This window comes from Taudactylus pleione, unplaced genomic scaffold, assembly GCF_031769625.1.
Source record: "Taudactylus pleione unplaced genomic scaffold, aTauple2 ptg001187l, whole genome shotgun sequence".
In the NCBI taxonomy this organism is placed as follows: Eukaryota; Metazoa; Chordata; class Amphibia; order Anura; family Myobatrachidae; genus Taudactylus; species Taudactylus pleione.
Genome location: NW_028285588.1, coordinates 185,899 through 210,817, shown reverse-complemented (window position 1 = coordinate 210,817; position 24,919 = coordinate 185,899). Strand labels below are relative to the sequence as shown.

Here is a 24,919-nt window from a genome sequence, read left to right as displayed (position 1 = left end):
TCTTGTACCAGCCTATAACCCCTACCACCAGCCTTCTTCACTGTAAAAATGGGACTGTTGGCTACACTTGCTGTACGGGCTAAAATTCCCTGCTGCAATAACTGCTCAATTATGGGATACACCCCTAACTCTACCTCCTGTTTTAGTGGGTATTGGGGAATTTTTGGGACTTGCCTTCCGCTTTTTAAATTTACCATTACAGGGCTTACGTTTGCCATTAATCCAGTGTCCTGTCCATCTTTAGTCCAAAGGGAATCTGGAATTAGGGACAACATTTCATCTACCTGTGATGGAGTTTCATTTAAAACTGTAGAGTGATACATTATCCTTTGAGGAGTGTCTAACATTTCCTGCACCTCGTATTCCATTCTCTCTGGGATATCTAAAAATACACCATCAGGGGTGCAATATATAACACATCCCATTTTACATAACAAGTCTCTGCCCAGTAGGTTAGTAGGAGCTGCAGCAGCCAGGAGAAAAGAATGCCTGGTATGCAGCGGCCAAATAGTAACCTCTGTGGACTTTGTTAAAGGATAATGTTCCACTTTACCTGTTACACCCATTGTTGGTACTGTCTCGTTGGTCACCTGCAAATTAACGGGAGATTTCATCACTGACTTGGTCGCCCCTGTGTCTACAAGAAAAGGATATTCAGTACCAGCTACATCAACCATCAAGACCGGTTCTTCCCTAGTACTTCCCGTTAACCTGACTATCTGTAGACTACAGGTATGACCTGACCCCTAGCGTTGGCTACCATTCTCCAATAAAGCATTTACGGCTACAATTGGAGCTGGTGTCTGCTGAACATTTGCTGGCCTCTGTGCATATCCCTTATGGGGGTATCCAGGTCTCCCCTGATGTGGGGTCCATACTCTTTTTACTGTACAGTTTCTACTTAAGTGTCCTGTTTGCTTACAATTAAAACATGTCCGTGATTCAGGTGAAAGCATGTGTTGTTGTGAAGTTTGAGCAGAGGGTAAAGGTGGTGGATAGGGAGGGTAAGGGTATTGTGGGGGATAAGAAGTTGGTGGATAGCCTGGGACCTGTGGTTGCATCGGGTTAGTGGGATAGAGTTGTGTTTGTTGTTGAGTGGGGTTAGTGAGAGCACATACTTGTTCAGAAGTGAGTGTGTGTGCAAGTGTGTCTGTTGGCTGTGATGTTACCGTCATTCCCTCCAGAGCTTGTATACTGACAGCCTTTAGTTTCTCGCTCTGGGCTTCTCTCTTTTTGGAGATGTTCTTATCATGTTCAATGGCGGTTTCTATGAGGGTATCTATTGTGAGTCCCCGCCAGCCAGGCTGTGAGGTCTGAACCCGAGTTTTTGTACTCTTTCAGATCGTCCACAAGTACCGTAACTATCATCCCCCTGTGGTGAGTGCTATCTTTAATATCCTCTATCCCAGTGTACTGGGTGATAGCCTGCAGAGCCCGATCGCAGTGATCTTCTGCAGTCTCACTCTCTTTCTGCTTAATGGTGAAAATTTTTGTTCCAGTTAACTACTACTGGAAAATATATACCCAATTGAGTTACAATGCGGGAAATATTACCTTGGTTTACTTGGTCTGTTAAGGGAACGTCGCCATCCAATACACAGTCCGTGATAAATTTTGTCACGTCGGTATTGCGTGGCAGACAGGCCCTTAACACCACACGCCAATCTTTATTAGTGGGTTCATGTGAACTACTCAAATTCCTCAAAAATCTTTGACATTTGGCTAATTCCTTTTTGGGATCGGGGAAATCATTTATGATGGAATTTAGTTCTGCTCTTGTCCAAGGACAATGCATTACTACTTCCCTCGTGGGCACTATACCGTTTGCGTCTGCATTTCCATTTGGAACAGTTATTGTCCTAATGGGATGCAGACCGGTAGCGCTGCTACCTTTGACCTGGTTACCTGGCTGGGGGTTTAGGCTGCTGCTGCTGCGTATGGTATGAACAACTTCCTCTACGGGTGCAGAGGGCATTAACACTTCCCTTGCTGTTACCGATGGAGATGGCAGCACCACTCGTGATTGTGGTGATGCAGCATCTATCATCTGCACAGCATGGGAAATGGCAGACATTACAATAGGCTCATCATCCGCATCATGAACATTTTCTTTAGAATTGCTTAAGAAAGGGTACAAGTTGCTTGTTACATTTTTATGGGTATTTTTTACATTGACTGCACCTACACCCCCATCCGCATAGGGCGGCGGTGGTGCGCGTGAACCATCTGTACTACCTTCTGCGACGCTACCTTGCAGTGCGTGCGCGCTATCAAGCGATGCGTCCGCGGCGCTATTTAGCGTCAGCTGCGCATTGCCCGAGACTGTGCCCGCGACGCCTGTTTGCGTCGCGGGTACCTCCTTCAGCCACATTTCCCCCTCGTGCTGCCACAGTTTTAAACATTCAAAATATTTAACCTTTTTCTCTCGGGAGCGCATCAAACTGATGTGATCCCGGACATTGTCTAACACATTTTTATCAAAACTACCAATTCTGGGAAACGGTCTAACACTCTTCCTCGTCATATTAAACCATAACTCACAATACCTTATTGCATAAGTACCGTACTTGGTATGCATGATACGACGGGCCGATCCGATCGGCGCCTCCATTAGCAGCACATCATTGCCTAACATCTCTACTGTTTGCGTGGCTCCCATTCTGAGACAACTCCTACGCTTTTCAATAAAGATTTAAGTCTGTGAAAGACCATCAAGACACTTTCACTTACCTGTGGACGATTTAAGTCGGCGGCGCCCACACACCTGGATAAGATTTGAAAAGGGCAACTTCCACACCCGGATAAGATTTAGTAAGGCAACTTCCACACCTATGAGAGTTTGTATGTCGGCTACTCTCACGCACCTCTCTACAACAAAGACAACATGTACACCTGCTACTGTGTATAGAACGGTAAAGCTGCTTACCGAGCGGCTAGGCTAACCCTTGCACCTAGCCCTTAAGGATCATACGATACCCTTAACTTTGTTCAACAAGTATTCACTGTTACACACTTTTCCTGCGCAGAAAAATACACGTTAACCCAGATATTGGTAATAGAAAAAAATGTAAACCTCATTGGCTTTGTTCAAACACGTGGCAGCACAACCGGAAGTACGTGTACGCAATTGTGCTACTAGTCGCATACACAGTGATGCGACCAGGCCCACGTGGTATTACCTTAACGCTATTCTGCTACTCCCTCTAAACTTTTATCAACGAGAGAAAACTACTTTTCTCTCCTTGTCCCTGGATTCTGATCAGCACTTCCTCTACACAATAACCGGCAGTACGCTCTCAGCAACACTGTGGTAATGAAAGACTAATGCGTCTCTCTAAAGGCACCTCCACCCTTTTGCTGAGAGAGAACTGACCGAGTGTTACCGTGTATCAGATAACGTGATAAACCTACAAGCCCCCAACTGTTGAATTGTAAATAAACCTTTAGTACATTCCTGCCTATAAACCTCTAAGATTCACCTGCCTAGAACCTCTAAGACAAAACCTGCCTATACCTTCTAAAACCACAAGATGTCGCTAATTAGCGCTGTGTTTAATTATACCATTAATAAAACTCTAAGACAGTTGAATAGCGGTCCAACGCGCTAAAGATTATTATTCAGGTAAAACTACAGATGTTACCACGCTATGATCTCACAATGAGTGCAAACTAAATTGTACAAACATTAGGTCATAAGGTACAGTCAATACATACGCGTGCGCTCTGGGACCAGATACCGGCATCAATAATGAGACCTCCGTAGAACAGCATAACAGGAACACCGCAGACTGGCATCTTGTTTCAGAGCACTCGCATATATACCCGTACTGGGATAAGCAATACAATAGAATACGTTGGCAGGTTCTCATTGGTTCCTCTTCTTGCTTCTTCCGTTACGGTACAATTCATAGGTCAGTGCAAAGACTCAACCCAGCCTCTAACAGCCTGATTGTGTTCACCTTCCCGCTGCATAATAAATCTAATCTAACTATGGCATACAACATTTCAAGAAGTTATTCTCTCTAACATTCATATTTCATAGCCGCATGTTCTGATCTTCTCACCGATGCCACCGGAACGCTGTGGGAACAGAGTAGATCAGTACGGCACCAAACACGGTCCAATTGTCATTTACTAAGCCATAGTTACAGAAAACATTCATTTCTTTATATGCTAGCATTGCGACTAAACCAAGTAATAATTATCCTTTTTGCGTTACGGGACCATTGCTTTTAAATGTATGTATGCGGGGAGAAACAGCACTGAATTGCGTTGTGCGTCTGAGGGTCGATGGGGCACTCAGCGAGCAGCACTAAGCTGGAAGGGCATCTATGTGTGTGTGTCGCAATGCCAGTATGATTTTGGGAAGGATCACTAAAAAGCTGACTGTTCTGTTTAACATTGTGTGTATGAGTTGCAGGGAATTTTGCTACTTTTCAAATATAAGTCTGTGTGTGATATTATACATGTAAGTCCATGCATGATGGGCAATATGCACACACAAACATACATATATATATATATAATATATATATATACACACACAAGCACACATGTATTTGTCTGATGTTTTTAAACTGCAATTGCAAAATGTGTTTCTACAGTGAATTTAGTTCTCATACTGGGTGGAGGCTCCCAGCAGTGCAGTCGGAGCCTCACTCTTTATTCTGCTTGTTTTGGTTGTGGGGATGGACTGAATTGTGTAGCTCCATAGCTAGGATACATTACAATTGCCACAGCTCATATATTCTTATGTAAAAATGCTCATAGCACCACGGTATATTGTGTCGTGTTATGGTATAGGGATTTTCTCCAGGATGGGCTTTGTATAGGATTCCAAATGCTAATAAGTTAGTGTTTATGTGTTAAACACTGTCTGCATGCATTTGAGGGAAGGCTGACTATTTTTTTTTACAAAATAGTGCTGTGAGATTTTATCATGTTGGGAAGTCATTTTTATGTGTGCTGAAAACTGTCGGTATGTGTTGGGGAAGATTATTAAAAAGCTGTTCGTGTTACTTTTTAGCAACTTTGCGTTGTGAGTAACAAAATTGCTACTTTTATCAATTTTGCACTGTGGATTGTGTACTATGTATTTTTGACAAAATGGCGCTTGTGTAAGCTTTCTTTTCTAAAATGGAGTCTTGCTGCCATTCACAAGATGGCGTCGTGCAGGTTTTTCTGATTGCCAAACAGATTCTGTCTTACCCAATTATTCGGTTTCGACAGTACATAGATCCTCATGGAAGAGCCTGAGGCTTCTGACACCTAGTGCTGCAGTGAGGGCTGCTCCTTGCATCATGTCATTTATGTTACCAAGAATCTAGGAGGAGGACATTTGCTGAGTGTGTGTAGTTGCTGGAGGATTGATTAAGGATAAGTTGTCCAAATGGACCAACTCTTTTAAATGTTTTAACAAAGCTATTTCACATAGTTGAGTAAGTTGTAATAACTACATGCGCAGTACTTTATTTTTTTCGGCCTGGTGTAAAGTAATGAAGAGATGATTGTAAGTCTACCGTATAGACATTTACAGTAGTGCAAGTATTAAATATTAATAAACGTTTGTGCCCAACGTCACCATACTATTTTGAAAGGAAAAACGTTAATAACACTTCATGACATATTTTATGTGGGAGATTCAGTTAGGTGCATTTTAACGTGTGGGGAAACCCATAGATTCCCGTGTGGAATCTACGGTTAGCGTGCATTATCCCATGGTTTACCGTGTGGGGAAAATGCAGATTAATTGAATAGCTCCAGGCATGAAACTCAGAGCTTTTCCCAGCTTGGCAAATCCTGTGCTTAATTGAATTCCCCTCAATATGCATATTGTTTACATACCATCATTTAAGTACATTCAGTCACTTGCTAATTTTAGAATATTAAGATATGCAGCGCATTTAATTCCTTACAGATAATGCATATTTATCGTCCTAGCACATGCATAGGTGACCGGTAACTTTCCTCTTTGGGTTGTGCCACTGTACAAACGCTCTGCATGACCATTTGCAAGATTATGGTGTAATAGATGGAAAAATTCTTCACTACAATGTCCATGGCTACTATGGCTCTCTTATTTTACTTTTTTACTTATTTTATTTTAAAGTCGTCTTGTACATTTTAATGTTTTTTTTAATGTATTGGTGTTTGTGCATAGAAATGACCATCTTTGAATACGGTGCACCTGGCATCCCATCGAATAATAAGCTGACGTCCGATCTCTGCCACCTCTTGTGTAAATATCAGGTAGTTTTTCTGGGGACAATGAGGCTCTGTGGCTGCACTCTGATCCTGGCATGTTTTTGATATGCTATGTGGCTGCACCGATGCTTCATGTGCTTAGCTTGTATTCAGCAATGAACGGCCTGCTCAACCCAGCTTCTCTCGTCAGAAGACACACAACTCTGCTGGCTGTAATTGCTATCACCTCATCAACCTCAGTCGTGCACTTACACATGGTATAACCATTTAAAAATAGCTGCATGATGTCACAAAATGGCTTTCGCACTATTGGTTCTCATCTTTCTACTTCAGGGTCCATAGGGTATCCACAGGATACCTTGGGGTATAGGTGATGACGTCAGGCATCGGGCACCATAGAGTTAAGTTTTCAGTCCTCCCAGGATGCACTAGGGTCCCCCTCCTATACCCCGCCCCCGAACCAAGGCATCTCAGTTTAGTTTGGTGCCCAGCCGGAGTCGGATGCACCTGTTGGAGTGGGGGCTAAGAAGAGCCCCTGAAGTTTTCTTTAAGCAGCTGTGGCTGCACATCTGGAAGTACAGCATGGACAGTCAGTCCTGACGTCCATGCTGTCTTCCCTACACCCCCGCCGGTACCAGAACGCTGGTACTGATCCGGGGATGCTGGTAGGCATTTGGGGTCACAGCTAGCGGTGACCCCAGATGTTCAGGACCATGGCCGGAATCAAGGGGGACAGCAAGGTAAGCAGCGGGGTCCCGCGGTGGGTCCCCGCTGTTACATGGTCCAGAGTCCCCAGGCAGGGGGCTCCCTGGGGACTGGCTGCAGCGTGGAGCCAGGTTCTAACCTGCGCTTCCACTACTCCCCTGGGACAGCAGGACCGCGGCAGAGCGGTAGCGCTGTGGCGTCCCAGGGGTTAAATGCATGCCAGGGGAGCGCGCCTTCCCTGTCTCACAGCCGGCGCCTCCCCCACTGCACACAGCCCTCTCTCTGCACACGCTGACTGGGCCTGTGTCAGCGCTTCTCCCCCAGGCCGGCCTCCTCTCTGCTCCTCGGTGGCCATCTTTTGAAGAAGCATGCTGAGCGCTGCTGGACGCTGAAGAACGGTGGCATCGTGGCCTGGGTCCCCCTGCATACCTCTCCTCCGTTGGATAAGGTCTGTGTATGCAGCGCTGTGTCCTACCAGGCTCTGAGTCTGTGTAGTTGAGGATCAGCGCTGATAGTGCAGGAATTGATTTCTTTGCATTGTATGTGACCTATGCTAGCGTCTGCTGCCTGTACTTTCATTTTCTATCTGTCAGCATTTCACTGTCCCTGTTCTTTCTGCTAAAGCCCTTGCAGTGCTTGCAGGGTGGTCTCACACTATACTAACGAGTATCAGTGAGAGGGGTCACATACTTACCATTATGTCTGAAAGTGATTTTCCTCTCCAGCTTTTATGTACTACATGCAAGGTACCTATAGCGGAGGGGGACGGCAGTGCGGAGGGACTATGTCGACGGTGTTATTCGTTGACGCGACCGATTACGGTCACGGCTCCAGTACAGGAGCCGCCCTGGGCTTGTTTTGCCAAAGCGCTTACAACCCTCGTGGGCCAGTTAGCTCCGCAGCCTGCCCTCACTCAGATGGGTTTGTCCCAGCAGTCAGTGGTGTCGTCACCCATGCAGGGTTTCCCAAGACAATTGATGGTACCCCACAGTCTCCCTATTTCCCCTCCTCAGGTCTCTCATGAGCCTGCGTGGGTTAATTCGTTAACAAACTCTGTACAGCAGTTGTCAGAAGTGTTGCAAGGGGAGTCTGTGATGCGGCCTCACAAACGGCCGGTGGCGTCTCTGTCTGCTCCTTATGAGGATGACGACGGGACATCCGATGATGGGGAGATTCTGGATCTTTCTGACCAGGAACCTTCCCGTCCTAAAGAGTCGGACTCTAAGTCTAAGGTGTATATACCTGGCCTTATTCGTGCAGTCCGTACTGCTTTAGTTATTGAGGATGAGGAACCTCCGGTATCAAAGTCCAAATACGCCTTTTTCAAAGATGTTAAAGGAGATACCACAGTGTTTGCTCTTTCGGGGCAATTAGTTGACCACCTGGAGGAAGCGTGGAAACAGCCAGGCAAACGATATCAGCCTCAAAGGCGTTTAGCAGTGGCGTATCCGTTTGCGGACAATTATTTTGCCAAATGGGAATCCCATGCCACATTACCCATGCCATCAATGTCCTCCCTTAAGGATGCTACGGACCGCAAGGTGGAGATCTGCCTGAAGTCCGCCTATTCCTTGCGGGGGGGGGGGGGCAGCGCGGCCGGCTATGGCCATTTGCTGGGTTGCCCGAGCTATGGAGCGCTGGGCTGATGCGTTAGAGGCGTCCTTCGATTCCGACTGTTCGGCTGAGCAGACGGAGTTGATCGGCAATCTCCGGGATTCGGCCACTTATATCAACGAAGCGGCCTTGGATATTAGTACCCTGGCGTCTCGAATTTCTTCGGCAGCTGTGGCTGCTCGTCGCACCTTGTGGTTGCGATCCTGGAAGGCGGACGCTGATTCCAAAAAGGGTTTGGAGGCGTTGCCTTTTAACGGAGAAGTTCTCTTTGGTCCGGACCTGGACAAGATTGTAGCCACGCTGGCGGCAGCTAAATCGGCATGTCTCCCGTCGGCTGCTGTTCCTTCTGGTTCAGGTACTCCGTCCTTTCGGCCTTATAGGGCCCAGGGTAGGCCTAAGACGCAGTCCTTTCTCCGACCGGCTGGTCCCAAGAAATCGGTCAAGCCCCGGAAGCAGGCCTGGAGTACCAGACGTCTGGCCCCTAAGTCAGATGACAAGCCTGCGGCCTGACGGTCCGGGCCTCCCTTTGGGGGATCCCAAAGTGGGAGGCCGCCTGCTGCAGTTCGCCCGGTGTTGGTCGGTCACCACGACAGACACTTGGGTTCTCGAGGTGGTCTCACACGGGTATGCCCTCTCCTTCCGGCACAGACCCCCGGCTCGATTCTTCTCCACGGGTCTACCATCAGACCGAAACAAAGCCACGGAGCTGCGGAAGGTTTTGCACACTATGCTCCAGGCTGGAGTTATAGTGCCTGTTCCATTCTCCCAGAGTTTCTATTCCAATCTCTTTTTGGTGCAGAAACCCAATGGGTCGTTTCGTCCGATTCTCAACCTCAAAGCTCTCAACAAATCTTTGCGGGTGCCGAAGTTTCGGATGGAGACCCTACGGTCCATCATTCTGGCGCTGGAACCGAGGGACTACATGGTGTCATTGGACATACAGGACGCTTACCTGCATGTCCCTATTCTTTTGCGCCATCAGCAGTTCCTCAGGTTTGCAATCCGCAGCGACCACTTCCAGTTCCGGGCGTTACCTTTTGGCCTGGCGACAGCACCACGTGTTTTCACCAAGGTGATGGCGGTCATGGCGGCTTCCCTGCGGCTGCAGGGGGTCCGCATGTTGCGTACTTGGACGACCTTCTCTTAGTGGCAGGATCTCCGGAGCTCCTTCTGCGCCACTTGGACCTGACCATTGCGCTACTGCAACGGCACGGCTGGTTGATAAACTGGCAGAAGTCCACCCTAATCCCGTCTCAGCGGATTCTGCACCTCGGAGCCTTATTGGACTCGGGACAGCAAAGGATCTTTGTGACGGGGGAAAAGATCTCTGCCTTACAGTCGAGGGTGCGCAGTTGTCTGCAGAGCCGCCGGGTGTCTCTGCACACGGCGATGAGGTTACTGGGCTCCATGGTGTCGGTATTCGACATGGTGGAATGCCCAGTTTCACTCAAGACCTCTGCAGCACCTGATCCTGTCCAAATGGAATGGCCTGCCTCAGAGTCTGAAGTCCCAGACGTTGGTGCTCACTCCGGAGGTTCGCCTGTCTCTAGCCTGGTGGTTGCAGACGACCCATCTCAACAAGGGTCGTTCGTTCTCGGTGGCGAATTGGGTCCTGTTGACAACGGACGCCAGTCTTCGGGGCTGGGGAGCAGTTTCGGGTCCACACTTGTTCCAGGGCAGGTGGACTCCGGCGGAAGCGGAGCTTCCAATAAACATCTTGGAACTCCGAGCGGTTTTCAGTTTTCTCCAGCAGGCACATCGGGTTCTCCAGGGTCACCCAGTGCAGGTCCAGTCGGACAACGCTACCACCGTGGCCTACATAAACCGGCAAGGAGGAACCCGAAGTCGGGCGGCTCTCGTAGAGGTGTCTCGGATCCTGGTATGGGCAGAGCGCAATCTTCCGGCCATAACAGCGGTCTTCATCCCGGGAGTGCTATACTGGGAGGCGGACTTTCTCAGTCGCCAGGACGTTCATCCGGGGGAGTGGTCCCTGCACCCGGACGTTTTTCAACTGCTGGTGGATAGGTGGGGTCTTCCAGAGATCAACCTCATGGCATCCCGGCACAACAATAAGTTGCCGGTGTACGGGTCTCGCACAAGAGACGAAGAGGCGTCTCTGGTGGATGCTCTGTCCGTCCGGTGGACGTTCCGGTTTGCTTATCTCTTTCCTTCGGTTTCCCTTCTTCCACGGGTAATCCGGAAATTCAAACAGGAAGGAGGGACGCTCCTGTTGATAGCTCCCGCATGGCCCAGACGGCACTGGTTCTCAGACCTTCAGGGTCTGTCCGTGGACAGTCCTCTGCGGTTGCCGCTACGACCGGACCTTCTGTCACAGGGTCCTTGTCTTCACCCGGACCTGACTCGGCTGTCTTTGACGGCGTGGCTGTTGAGACGGCCATGTTAAGGTCCAGGGGGTTTTCCAGCTCTGTGGTGCGAACCATGCTAAGAGCTCGGAAACCGTCTTCTGCGAGAATATACCATCGCGTGTGGCATACGTTCTTCCAGTGGTGTCGACCGAGAGGTTATGCACCGCGGGAGTTTCGTCTGTCTCGTGTACTCGCCTTCCTACAAGCGGGACTAGACCACGGGCTTCGCCTTGCTTCTTTGAAGGTGCAGGTTTCTGCCCTGTCTGGTTTCACCGTAGGATTGCTACAATCCCTGATGTACGCACCTTTATGCAGGGCGTTCTGCGAATTCAGCCGCCTTTTGTTCCACCTGTTGCGCCTTGGGACTTGGCTGTGGTCCTGAGGGCTCTCCAAGGACCGCCGTTTGAACCACTGGGCTCAGTGGATCTTAAATGGCTTACAGCTAAGACTGTTTTCCTTCTGGCCATAGCTTTGGCCAGACGTGTTTCTGATTTAGGGGCTCTCTCTTGTAGACCCCCTTTCTTGATTTTTCATGGGAACAGGGCAGTGCTACGTACTCGTCCTGATTTTTTTCCCAAAGTTGTTTCCCAGTTTCATGTTAACGAGGAAATAGTTGTTCCAGCTTTTAACTCACCCGGCCTTTCAGTGGGTGAGGCCACTTTGGATGTTGTGCGGGCCTTAAGCACTTATGTTGACCGCACTTCTTCATTTAGGAAGTCGGACGCCTTGTTTGTCCTCTATGGCTTCCGTAAAAAGGGTTGGCCTGCTTCAAAGCAAACTTTGGCAGCCTGGATCCGTATGGCTATTTCTGAAGCTTATCTTCATGAAGGCCTGCCGGTTCCTCCTTCTGTGAAGGCTCATTCCACTAGGTCTGTGGGTCCTTCGTGGGCAGCTCGACGTGGTGCCTCTGCAGTCCAGATCTGCAAGGCTGCTACGTGGTCCTCTGTCCATACCTTTGTGAGGTATTACAGGTTTGACACCTTCGCCTCTCAGGATGCTTCCTTCGGGCGGCGGATTCTCCTTTCAGCACAGGAGCGTCTCCACCCTTAAAGGATACTGCTTTGGGACATCCCCAAGGTATCCTGTGGATACCCTATGGACCCTGAAGTAGAAAATATGAGATATGGTAAGAACTTACCCTTGTTATCTCTATTTCTACGAAGTCCATAGGGTTCCACAGGACTCCCGCCCTGTCGCACCTGTGCTGCAGATGGGCTTTACTCTGGTCACCGGTTTTTCCGTCTCCCTCTGGTGAGAATGTGATTCTTGTGTGTGTCCAGATCTTTTTTCTCTCTCTTCCTTCTCCTCCTCCGGCCTATGGCTTGGTAACTAACTGAGATGCCTTGGCTCGGGGACGGGGTATAGGAGGGGGACCCTAGTGCATCCTGGGAGGACTGAAACTTAACTCTATGGTGCCCGATGCCTGACGTCATCACCTATACCCCAAGGTATCCTGTGGAACCCTATGGACTTCGTAGAAATAGAGATAACAAGGGTAAGTTCTTACCATATCTCATATTTTCCGCTTTTGTAAATCTCCCATGTTACCAGTTACCATCTATTAAAAGCCAAAAAAGTTTTTGAATTTAAAAAATTAGGGGAGCTATAGGGACTGTGGCATAGTTGGACGTAGTCTGTTTTGTGCACTTCTCTTGCATGTACTCGCACTGCCCATGTTCTGGAACCGAGCATACACAAGTACGGGCAATGCAGTCACATCTCCACATGTGACTCCACATGTGACTGGATGAGAACTGGGCATTTGCACATGTGAAAGTAGTGGCCTATGTAGTTGTGTTTATACATAATTACGCCTGTTTTCAGATGGATCTTCTGCACCAGTGATAGTTGTGGTGCAAGTTTGCACTGGTCATGACAGCTATGGAACCATGCGTACGGATAGACCACACAGATGAGTACAACGCTGCATATGGGCGAATGTACACCTTTTTTTCATGTGGACGTAATGTAGGAGCAATTACAGTCTACTTCCATTAAACTCAGCATCTCTTATTTAGAAACTCTTATAGACATAGATATAAATTAAGTATGTTAAACATTAAACACATGGGCACAGGTTAAATTATGGTGCATACACACGGTCAGATTTCTCATCAGATATGAACAATGACGATTGTAAAAATCGTCATATCTTTGACATGTAGGGCATTGTCGAAGCCGGATAATTGGCTGAGACAGGATGGGTGTAAAATTAGATCGGGGCGTCGCCATTTTGCGACTGGCCGCCCAGCGCCATTTTAGTGAAACTCGCCATTATAAGTACATACGGTGATGCTATTATTTTGTGTCATGTGATTCCCATGCAATAGAAAGAAGTTAAAGGTCCTCACCATACAAATACAGACATTCATTAAAACATATAAAATGATTATCCCTGCAAAACACGTACCATGGTGTACTCCACAAAACACAGTCGCACAACGCTAACTAGCATCTTTTCCCAATTCCCCAATACTTAACACACTGCACACTTACATAAAAGGTTCCCTAGCATTAAAGTGTAATATCCAAGGTTTATGCAGTAATTATTAATGTTGTGTAATAAAGGTTATTTGATATCTAAGGTTTAGTACATGGTAAGCAGACCGTGTTTGGCGTTGTACTGATCCACTGTGTCTCCACAGATTTCCGGTATCATCGGTGAGAAGATCGCAACATGCGTCTGCAAACTATGGACTACAGAGAGTTAAAACGTTAAAATGTACTCTGCAATGTTAGCAGCTTAGATTAGCATGCAGCGGGAAAAAGGACACAAAGGATTGTTAGAGGCTGTTTGTGTCCATTCGAATTGACCTATGAACTATCCTGTAACAGAAGCACCTTTAAGAAGAACCAATGGAATCATGTCAAACTTGTCTATTGTATTGCCTATCCCTGTAAGAGTATATATGTGTGCTCTTGACCCCAGTCTTGAGTCTTCTTGCTGTGCTGTTGACGGAGGTTTCTAATGCTGATGCCGGTATCTGGGCCCAGAGCGCGTGCGTATATAACAACTGTACCTTGGGTCTGTATGATTTATTTGCGCTAAATGTCTTTAGATCACAGCGTGTAACCATCTGTTTTTTATATTGAATAATAACCTTTTTGTGCTTTGGAACCACATTCAAAGTCTGAAAGCATTTATTTACTCTGCGACTCATTACGCTAAATAGCGACAATTTTAGAAGCTATAGGCAGGATTTTAGAAGGTATAGACAGGATTGCATAGAGGTTTTAATTAGGTATCCATAGCATGCATCGACCAACGATTCGCGTTCCTGCATGTCAGGTAACGATATCCAACATTGACTGTGTTTGCACTAAGGTTTGGACTATTTCATTCATTTTAATATCGTCTGAAATCGTTCATCATTCACAAATCGTTGATTAAATCGTTCATAATTATCGTTCATTGTGCAAATCTGACCGTGTGTATGCACCATTACACACATAACCTATTACCTCACTTTTGCAGATAAAGTAGACTCTTGTATCCATTGTTCTGAAATTCAGTGTAAAGCGCACCGTGGCAACTGTAATTTTGATGCCATAATGTAATTAGTTGCTGTGCTACAATATTGAATGTTTGTTTATATGTTCTGATTCCTGGAAAAGGAAATTGCATTTTATGTACAATTGTGATTTTTCGTTTAACCTTGTTTGCATGTTTGTTTATTTATCAAACTGTAATAATCACTGTGTTCTCTAAATCTTGTCACATCCGGACAATATTTTTAGAATACATTATCGAAACTGACACATTTTTCTTTTGCAGTTACAGTACGGCAAATGCTGAATCAGATTATGACCGTGAAAGCAGCAAAGCGAGTGAGGAAGAGGAGGAGGATGAGGATGAAGTGAGCTGTGAGACTGTGCGAACAATGCGGAGGGACTCGGTGGATCTAGTCACAGATGATGAAGCGACAATGTTGGCCACTGACACTTTAGATGAGGAGCTAACACTTTTGCTGCAGAAGTCTGACCAGTTGCACAACGGTGATGTTGAGCAGAAAAGGGAAGGATTCCAGCTGCTCTGCAGTAATAAATTGCTGGTACAGTTTATTATTTTTCTCACATTCGCACAATCCTGGTAAAGCAAAGATGGACTTGAATGCACAAATATATTACCACATTAAGTGACTATTTAGGGAAATTACCCACACTTACTAGCCCATGACATTCCAATGTACTTACCTTCTCTCCCAGAGAGTCTAGATGTCTCTCTCCTGAATATATAGGAATTCCCCTACACTTCCTGGAGAGCAGTGAACCCACCCGGATCCTACCCACTTCCATATTGGGTTGGAGTAGGAAAGGTGTCTTATGGTGCAAATCGTGTCATCATAGATCCACTCCTGCCGATTAAGGAAGCAAATTGCGGTACCGCATAGCGGGATGTGGGGCCAAGGTGACGCACATCACGTTACCAAACTTGCCCTACACATGCCACTTGGACCTCCCCATCTAAATCTCCTAGGTCCCAAAGTAGACAAGTATGTGTTAAAGTTCTGATAAAAGCTAAATCAGAGTAGAGCGCCAATTATCTGACCATGCTCTACGGGAACCAAAAAATTGTGTTTTGCTGTATAGGCCCATAAACACTAAATTATGTCATAGAATTGTATGTAAAAACCCCACATACATAGGATTATCCTAGCTACCCTCAGTCTAAATGTATTCAGATGAAGAGTGTTCTACGGTGTCATGATTATCCCAAGTTAGGGCCGGATTCCATTATACTCAAAAAGCATTTTTCGGCGAAAAAGTATCGCCGATTAAGACTTTTCGCCAGTCGGAAACTTATCTCCATATTCAATTGCAAACCCTTTTTGCATACTCGGAAAGTCAATGCAATGTAATAGGCGAAAAAGATTCGCCTATGAATAGGTGGTGAAAAAAAGTGCAAAGGTGGGGAAGCCACTCTGCACCCTTGGGACAGCCCCGCAAAGGAAAACTGTTTCAAAAAAGCCTAAAAAAAAAAAAGGAACATCCCCAAGAAAGCACTTTGAAAAAGGGGGCGAAAGTGCAAAGTGGGGGTACAAACTTAAAAACTAGCGAAATAGACTTTTAGGGGCCCGCAAGTATGGGTGAGGTTCTCTTTTTGATTGCATGTGTATGCTGAAGGTGCTTTTTTTTTTTTTTTTTTTTTTTTTTATACGTTTCTTAGAACTTCACTTTAGCGACCATTAAATACGCTAGCACCCATTTTCAAGTATTCCAAATTTGACAGGAATACTTATTTTCTCCCCAAAAAACTGCTTTATGCCATTCTTCACCACTTGTGCAAAGACGCTAATTAGTGACAATTGTGTGAACTTAAGTACCCCTAAATTGTTTCCTTAGGGCTAATCGGGCACTACTACATTGATCCCCAAAGTTTCTGCATCTCCTTTGTTCAGGCTGATTTTTCCTGATTCTGACCACTTTTTGCCTGTTCTGACACCGTGTATCTCCGTTTTCGCTTCTTTTGAAATTGAATAGGACGAATTGCAGGTACGCGCCCGATAAGTTTCCGCGGCTAAAACACGCGACGTAGGCGAAAAGTGCTGCGAGCGAAACCTTTCCGACGTTTCGCGTCTAATTGAATACGTCCCTAACTGTTAAAGCAAACTACATTCATTCTTTGTGAAATGTACTAACCAGTGCTTTCTATATAATCCAAATGTATTCACTGTCATATCTTATCATTCTTTTAGATGCTTAATGTAACCCCCTTTTCTCACTAAAGAGACCCTAGGTTACTAACTCCATTTTGGTCTAATTTTTGTCTGTTTTCCAGTGTTAGTCAGCAAATAGTCCATTGTTATTTGCTCCCATTGTATAGTGCATGCCCAGCATAAGTATTTAACTGAACAAAGTAATACTCCTGGTATATGAGGTAATAACTTAAATGTGTATAGTTAATAATACAAGTCAAATATTAATGTAACTCCTGCTGTTGCAGATTAGTGACTGCAAAAGGCAAGTCCTTGTCTTACATTAATACTAGGTAAATATAATGAATTCATTTAAACTGTTGCCAAGGGACCAGAGTTGTAGTTCCTGGAGAATTCTGGAAGTTAAATAGTTTTGGGTACTCTCAAGTTCAGAGCTCAAAACCTTTGTAGTCCGTAGCTAATAATAAATAGATACATACTTTTGTCTATAAATGTTTGATTACTTCTGCAGACATTTACAGAAAGTCACAATAGAAACACTTGTCTCCCCTTCTGCTCACTATTCTATGGGCCATATTCAATTTGAGAGCGAAAAGTCTGTGCTGGACTTTTTGCTCCACATCAAAACTTTTCCGGGGATAAAGTATCGGGCGTGTGCCCGCTTTATCCCCGTATTCAATTAGGAAGCCGCGAAAACGGGAGCCGGCGGAAAGTTAAGTATCGCCCAAAATTCTGGAATTTTCGGGAAATGTCCCCCCTAAAGATGTCCAGATATGGGGGTTCACTATGGGTATCCCCATTTTCTACCTCAGGGTCCATAGGGGGTCCACAGGGTTGACCTTGGGGTATAGCTGGATCTGGATCCATGGGCACCACGCAGTTAAAGCTTTGCTGCTCCCAGGATGCACTTGGGTCCGTCCTCCTCTATACCCCGCCCGGCCACAGGCACCTCAGTTTTAGTTGGTGCCCGGCCGGAGTCGGGTCACCCTGCGCAGTGGGGCTGCATAAGCAGCCCCTAAGCTTTATTCTTTATTTAAAAAAAAAATAAAAAATATAAGAAGATGATTTTATTATTTTATTTTTACTGTCTTCAGAGCGGCAGCATCAGACTGTCCATCTGGACGTCTATGCTGCCGCTCCAACAGCCCCGCTGGCGCTGCGACGCCGGTACTGATCCGGGGATCGCAGCGGGACCCCGGAGTCAGTGCTAGCGTGGCTCCGGGACCACCCAAGGACTGCTGCCGGACTGAAGGGGCCAGGTAAGCCGCGTGCAGCGCTGTCAGCGCTGCACGCAGGGAAAATGCAGTCTTCATGCCGCCGGTCTCTGGGGACAGACCGGCGGCGCTAGTAGCGGCGGCGGGCTCCCCCTCTTCAGGAATACCCCGCGTGTCCGCTGGCCCCCGGGGTATAAGTACCGGCGGGGAACCGGCTTCCCCGGGGGTTTAGTACTAGCAGGGGAGGCAGCCTTCCCTGCTTCAGCGCTCCTCCCCTCAGCCCAGCGCGCCTTCTCTCATGTGTGCTGGCGTCGCTGGGCTGTTCTCACTCGGCCACTCCTCCTCAGAGCTCTCCGGCGGCCATCTTCCTCAGGCAGCATCGCAGAGCTCCCAGGCAGGCTTCCAGTGGACCAGTCCCCCTGCGTACCTCTCCCCCTGCAAAGGACAGTGTTCGCACCGCTATAGCCCTCCCAGACACTGAATCTGGGAGGTTGATTGTAGCGGAAGGTGCAGTGAGTATAACTTCTCTGCATGGTATGTGACTTTTGCTAGTGCTGCTGTCTGTGCTTATTTTCTACTTACTGTCAGCTTTTTACCTATCCCTTTCCTTCTCCTACGGCCCTCAGGTGCGTGGGGGAGGGGTGTTCTTTCTGTGTACCTCACTTATATAAATCTACGTATTTGTGAGGTCCGTCACATACTGCGGTGTGCTCCTCAGTACCATATTGTGGGCTGTTTGGGTTGCATACTTGGGAGTGCGTGGGTGTTATACGCCTTACCTCGTTTCGGTGAGACACTTTTTTTGCAAAAAAGTTTGTGTCATGTCTGATGAGGGGAATGAGCGCTCCGAGGCTCCTGTGTTGTTTTCCTGCCGACGCTGTTCGGCAGGGGTTGACGGGGCAGAATTGTCTCAGGACGGTCTGTGCGGGCGCTGCCAGTTGGTACCTGGACCCTCTAAACCCCCGGTGGCGCAGGATCCTCCATGGGCAATGTTTACGCAAGTGCTGGCGTCAATCGCGGACCGACTTGCGGTCCCGACTGCGGCCCCTTCTAGGGCGTTGCCCCAGCCTACCATGCCCCGTTCCCCGGGTGTGACTCGTCTGGTGCAGTCTCCTCCCGGGTCTCAGACTGTGGGTCCTTATGCGGGTTTGCCGGTATACGTGCAATCCCCCACGGTGCCGCAGCAGTCGATGGTACCTTTTCAGGGGTATCCTCAGGCAGTGCCCCCACCTTGGGTGGTCGTCCTCTCCAGCTCTGTTCAGAGTCTGGCGGCTTCGTCATCGGCTTTTCAAAATATGTTGCACAGTGATTTGCCCCCACGGGCGTCCAAGCGTTCCGTTCCGGCTTCACTGGCGGCTCAGTTCACGGACACGGACGTGTCTTCGGATGACGGGGAGATCCATGAGGACTCTGACTCGGATGCCGGGGCCCAGGAGATGGAGGCTAAGTCTTCCATTAATGTGCCGGCATTGGTTAGGGCGGTGCGGGCCATCCTTCACATTGAGGAGGATGTGCCCGCCCCCAGGTCAAAATACCCAAATTTTAAAAAGGCCAAGGTAGCTTTGACGGTTTTTCCCCTGTTCGATCAATTCACGGATCATATGGCAGGGGCCTGGCAGTTGCCCAGCAAGAGGTTCCAACCGCAGAAGCGGTTGGCTTCGAACTATCCGTTTCCGGAGGCTCATTGCAGGAAGTGGGAAACTCCTCCAGCGGTGGATTCCCACGTTACCCGCTTAATTAAAAGCGCTACGCTGCCTTTGCCGTCGATCTCCTCCCTGAAGGATCCCACGGACAGGAAGGTGGAGACTTGTTTGAAGTCTATCTACTCTCTCTCGGGGGCGGTGGCCCGTCCGTCCATGGCCACCTCTTGGGTGGCTAAGGCCATCGAGAGCTGGGCCAATGCTTTGGAGGATACCTTTCCGGAAGATGCTCCGGAGATCCAGAGAGCGTTGATAGGTCAAATGAGGGATGCGGCTTCCTACATTGGGGAAGCATCGTTAGACGCAAGCCTGCTAACCTCTCGGGTGTCGGCTGCAGCTGTGTCGGCGCGTCGGTCCTTGTGGCTGAGGTCTTGGAGAGCTGACGCTGACTCCAAAAAGGGACTGGAGGCCTTACCTTTTAATGGGGAGTTGCTTTTTGGTCCAGACTTGGACAAAATTGTGGACACTCTGGCTAAGTCTAAATCAGCCTTCCTCCCTTCGGCTTCTGCTCCTACCAAGGTACGGAGCTCTGCTTTTCGGTCCTTTCGGGTTCAGGGCAAGGCAAAAGGTCAGTCCTTCCCGAGGCAGTCGACGACCAAGGCCGCTTCTAAGCCCAAGAAGCAGCCCTGGAGTGCCAGGCGCCCTTCTTCCAAGCAGGAAGATAAACCTTCTGCCTGATGGGACGGGCCTCCCTCTGGGGGACCCCAGAGTGGGAGGCCGACTTCTTCTATTTGCCCAGTGCTGGCACAATACCACCACGGATGCCTGGGTTCGAGAAGTGGTCTCCCAGGGGTACGCCCTGTCTTTTCGGCACAGACCGCCCCACCAGTTTTTCTGCACGAGTCCTTCTCAGGATACGACCAAGTCTTTACAGATTCAGGAAGCTATAGAGTCCTTGCTGACAGCAGGGGTCATTGTTCCCGTTCCTCAGTTACAACGAAGGACGGGGTACTATTCTTCTCTGTTTCTGGTGCAGAAACCCAATGGTTCTCATCGCCCTATCCTCAACTTGAAGTCTCTGAACAAATTCCTCAGAGTTCCCAAGTTCAGGATGGAAACGTTATGTTCCATCATTCTGGCGATGGAACCGGGGGATTACATGGTGTCCCTGGATATCCAGGACGCCTACCTCCATGTTCCGATAGCACCTTCGCACCAGCGGTATCTGAGGTTCGCTATCCTTCAACACCATTACCAGTTCCGGGCGCTACCCTTTGGTGTCTCCATGGCACCGAGGGTGTTCACGAAGATTATGGCGGTCATGGCCGCACATCTTCGGAACCAGAATGTACGGCTACTACCGTATCTGGACGACCTCCTGTTGCTGGCGAGTTCCCCGGAGGTACTGCTTCATCATCTCCACTTGACGGTCGCTTGCCTGCAAGCGCACGGGTGGCTGATAAATTGGAAAAAGTCCTCCCTGATTCCATCTCAGCGGATGGTTCATTTGGGAGCCCTGCTGGATTCTCGTCAGCAAAGGATCTTCCTGACCCCGGAGAAGGTCTCCTCCCTGCAGCTGAGAATACACAGTTGCCTGAGCAGTTGCCGCCTGTCGGTCCATTCGGCTATGAGGGTTTTGGGTTCCATGGTGTCAACATTCGACATGGTGGAATTTGCCCGGTTCCATTCCCGGCCTCTGCAGGGGCTGATTCTATCGGAATGGAACGGGTTACCTCACCGGATCCGCTCTCAGTTGCTGGTGTTGTCCCCGGAGGTTCGGCAGTCTTTGGCTTGGTGGCTTCAGACAGCTCATCTGGTCGAGGGGCGTCCCTTTTGGATCCCGGACTGGGTCCTGCTCACGACTGATGCCAGTCTTCGGGGTTGGGGGGCAGTGACCGGCTTGTTGTCACTTCAGGGTCGTTGGTCTGCGGAAGAAGCTCTTCTTCCCATCAACATTCTGGAACTGCGGGTGGTTTATCGGGCCCTGCAGTCGTCCGGTCCCGCTCTTTACGGACGGCCGGTTCAGGTGCAGTCCGACAACGCCACCACGGTGGCGTATATCAACCACCAAGGAGGAACTCTAAGTCGGGCAGCGATGTCGGAGGTGTCTCGCATCCTTGCTTGGGCGGAGTGTCACATTCCAGCGATCTCGGCAGTCTTCATTCCCGGAGTCCTCAATTGGGAGGCGGACTTCCTCAGCCGTCACGACGTGCATCCCGGGGAATGGTCGCTTCACCCAGAGGTGTTTCAGCTACTCGTGGACAGGTGGGGGCTGCCGGAGCTGGACTTGATGGCCTCCCGTCACAATCACAAGTTGCCCGTTTACGGGTCAAGGACAAGAGACGCAGGCGCCAGTCTGGTAGACGCGCTGTCGGTGAAATGGACGTTTCACCTGGCGTATCTGTTTCCTCCGATATCCTTACTTCCTCGGGTTCTGCGGAAATTCAAGCAGGACGGCGGCACGCTCGTGCTGGTTGCTCCGGCGTGGCCCAGACGTCCTTGGTACTCCGATCTGAGGTGTCTCTCCATCGACGCTCCGTACCTTCTTCCTCAGCGTCGGGACCTGTTGTCTCAAGGGCCCTGCCTTTACCCGGATCTGGGTCGGCTGTCTTTGACAGCGTGGCTCTTGAGACAGCCGTCTTGAGGTCTAGGGGTTTCTCCAGTTCAGTCATTGGTACCATGCTTAGGGCACGCAAGCCTGCCTCCGCACGGATTTACCACAGGGTGTGGCGCACTTACTTTCAGTGGTGTGAATCCAGAAACTATGATCCTCAGGTGTTCCGGGTTTCCAGAATCTTGGAGTTCCTTCAATCAGGTTTGGACCTCGGCTTACGCCTGGCCTCTCTGAAGGTTCATGTGTCTGCATTGTCCGTGTGATTTCAGCGACCGATTGCTACACTACCGGATGTTCACACCTTTTTCCAGGGTGTTCTCAGGATACAGCCTCCCTTCGTGCCTCCTGTGGCTCCTTTGCACTTGGCGGTGGTGCTACGGGTCTTGCAGGGTCATCTTTTTGAGCCTCTTGAGGTGGTGGACCTCAAGTGGCTGACGTTCAAGACCGTTTTTCTCCTAGCAATTGCTTCTGCCAGGAGGGTGTCAGAGTTGGGGGCGCTTTCCTGTCGCCCTCCTTTTCTGATTTTTCATCAGGACAGAGCGGTGCTCCGCACTCGTCCTGAGTTTTTGCCCAAAGTGGTCTCGAAGTTCCACATTAATCAGGAACTTGTTGTGCCAGCTTTTCAGTCGCCTGATCTTTCAGCTGGTGAGGCTTCCTTGGATGTAGTCTGTGCTCTCAGAATTTATGTGGACCGGACTGCTTCCGTTAGGAAGTCTGATTCATTGTTTGTCCTCTTTGGTTTGCACAGGAGGGCTTGGCCTGCCAACAAATAAACGTTAGCCCATTTGCTTTGTTCTGTTATTTGTGAGGCTTATGCACAGGAGGGTTTACCTGTTCCTGCCTCTGTTAAGGCACATTCCACTCGTTCTGTGGGTCCTTCTTGGGCTGGTAGACGTGGCACCTCTGCTGTTCAGCTATGTAAGGCGGCCAGCTGGTCTTCCATTCAGACGTTTTTGAGGTTCTATGCGTTTGACACCTTTGCCTCTCAGGATGCATCCTTCGGGCGCCGGGTTCTCCTTTCTGCACAGGAGCGTCCCCGTGCTTAGTTGAACTGCTTTGGGACATCCCCAAGGTCAACCCTGTGGACCCCCTGTGGACCCTGAGGTGGAAAACAAGAGACAAGAGATACCTTTTGTTATTTCTGCTTCTACGAAGTCCATAGGGTCCACAGGGCACCCGCCCTGACGCACCTGGCTTCATATGGGCTGTGTGGCTGGTCACCGGTTTTCCGTCTCCCATTTCTGTATTGTTTCTTGTGTGTTCCAGTCTTCCTTCTCTCTATTTAGTCTCCTCCTCCGGCCTTGGCTGCTTACCAACTGAGGTGCCTGTGGCTCGGGGGCGGGGTATAGAGGAGGATGGACCCAAGTGCATCCTGGGAGCAGCAAAAGCTTAAACTGCGTGGATCCAGATCCAGCTATACCCCAAGGTCAACCCTGTGGACCCCATGGACTTCGTAGAAACAGAGATAACAAAGGTAAGTTCTTACCATATCTCTTGTTTTTTGGGACGGTAGAACTCAGGGTAGGGGGCGAAGTTAGACTTTGGGTTTGTTTTATTAGGTAGCTATTGTTCCAGGGTAGGTGCTTTTGGGGTTCAGGTAAATTAGAAAGTTACAGATTTTAAACTATTACGTCATGAATGTGCCATTATACAGATAGGAATCTTCAACTTGTGCAGTTTCAGTTGGTGCCTTCAGCAGGTGTATTCCAATGAGCACACAATTCTGTGAATTAGCTGCTCCACTATTTTGTGAGTGACGGCAATCTCAATCTGTGAGAGTGCTAAATCTGTAGTTAATTATCTTAGAAGTTGCGCTCATTAACACCTGAGCACAATAGTTTAGTCTCACTTGAGTCCAGCAAAAACTGATGCAATTTCAACACAAAGACTTCTTTAGCACCAGGTCCTAATACTTTTTCTTCAAAACGCACTTTAAAGATGACCAGTATCGAAACGCGTTGGTGGAGGAGCTGAGTGAGGACTTTTTTGGACACTTCCCAGTTGGTCCGTCTAACAACTACCGGGGACGCCTCAGATTTCGGACTTATGCTTTGTTGTCTACTGATTGGGTAGACCAATTCATCTGGTGAGGGTCCATTTATTCCACACTCGCATTTGTTTCATTCATTATGTTTTAAAACTGTATTTGGAATTAAAAATAGTATTACACTATTTTTGGAATTATTTCTCTCTTTACATATACAACGCTGGAGATTGTGTTTATTAAAAAAAAGGAAAACCATTTATTCGGAAGAGAACTACAAGTTTTAATACATGCTGTTCTGTCTACTTTTTATAGTAGACCATCCCTAATGGTACGAGTCTGAAAAAAGAAGGGGGTCATTGTGATATAAAAGAGATCTTAAATGTATTGCACTATGAAATTTCTTCTGTTTTTTTTTTGAGGTCTAGTTTATCTTTAAGCGCCTGAGGATTATTGTTGGTAATATTTTTTCAATATGTGGCTAATAGTTGTTTACCCTACTATGATCATGCATTGCTAATTATGTTACGCTGATTAACTCTATATAATGCTTCTGTACATTTGTTGGGATTACAGAATGTTGTTTGCTAACCCTACGGATAAAAAATTTGAGTGCACTCACCAGAGCTTCTCGTGACGGAAGCAAGAATTTATTCAATCACAGCATAACGTCACATAGTACGTACAGTACATTGACGTTTCTGTCTTCTCAGAGACCTTTTTTCAAGATACATCGGCAAACCAAATGGATATATGAAAAGGGGCAGTCTGTGAGTTTTGTTGGGCAGTCCTCTCTTGGCAGGTTTGTTGTGGTACCATGTTCTTTCCATTTGATGATGATGGATTTGATGGTGCTCCGGGGGATCATCAAAGATTTGAATATTTTTTTTTTATAACCCAACCCAGAATTGTACTTCTCAA

General features: G+C 48.1%; 1 protein-coding gene across 3 annotated transcripts in view; it reads left to right on the top strand.

The window, feature by feature from the left end:
• Positions 1-24,919, top strand: part of LOC148451052 (regulator of microtubule dynamics protein 3-like) — a 164,817-nt gene that overhangs the window by 37,242 nt on the left and 102,656 nt on the right. For all 3 annotated transcript variants that reach the window (XM_088462333.1, XM_088462334.1, XM_088462335.1), the window contains one exon: positions 14,665-14,941. In XM_088462333.1, coding sequence (XP_088318459.1) covers positions 14,665-14,941 — 277 coding nt within the window. The remainder of the gene's footprint in view (positions 1-14,664; positions 14,942-24,919) is intronic.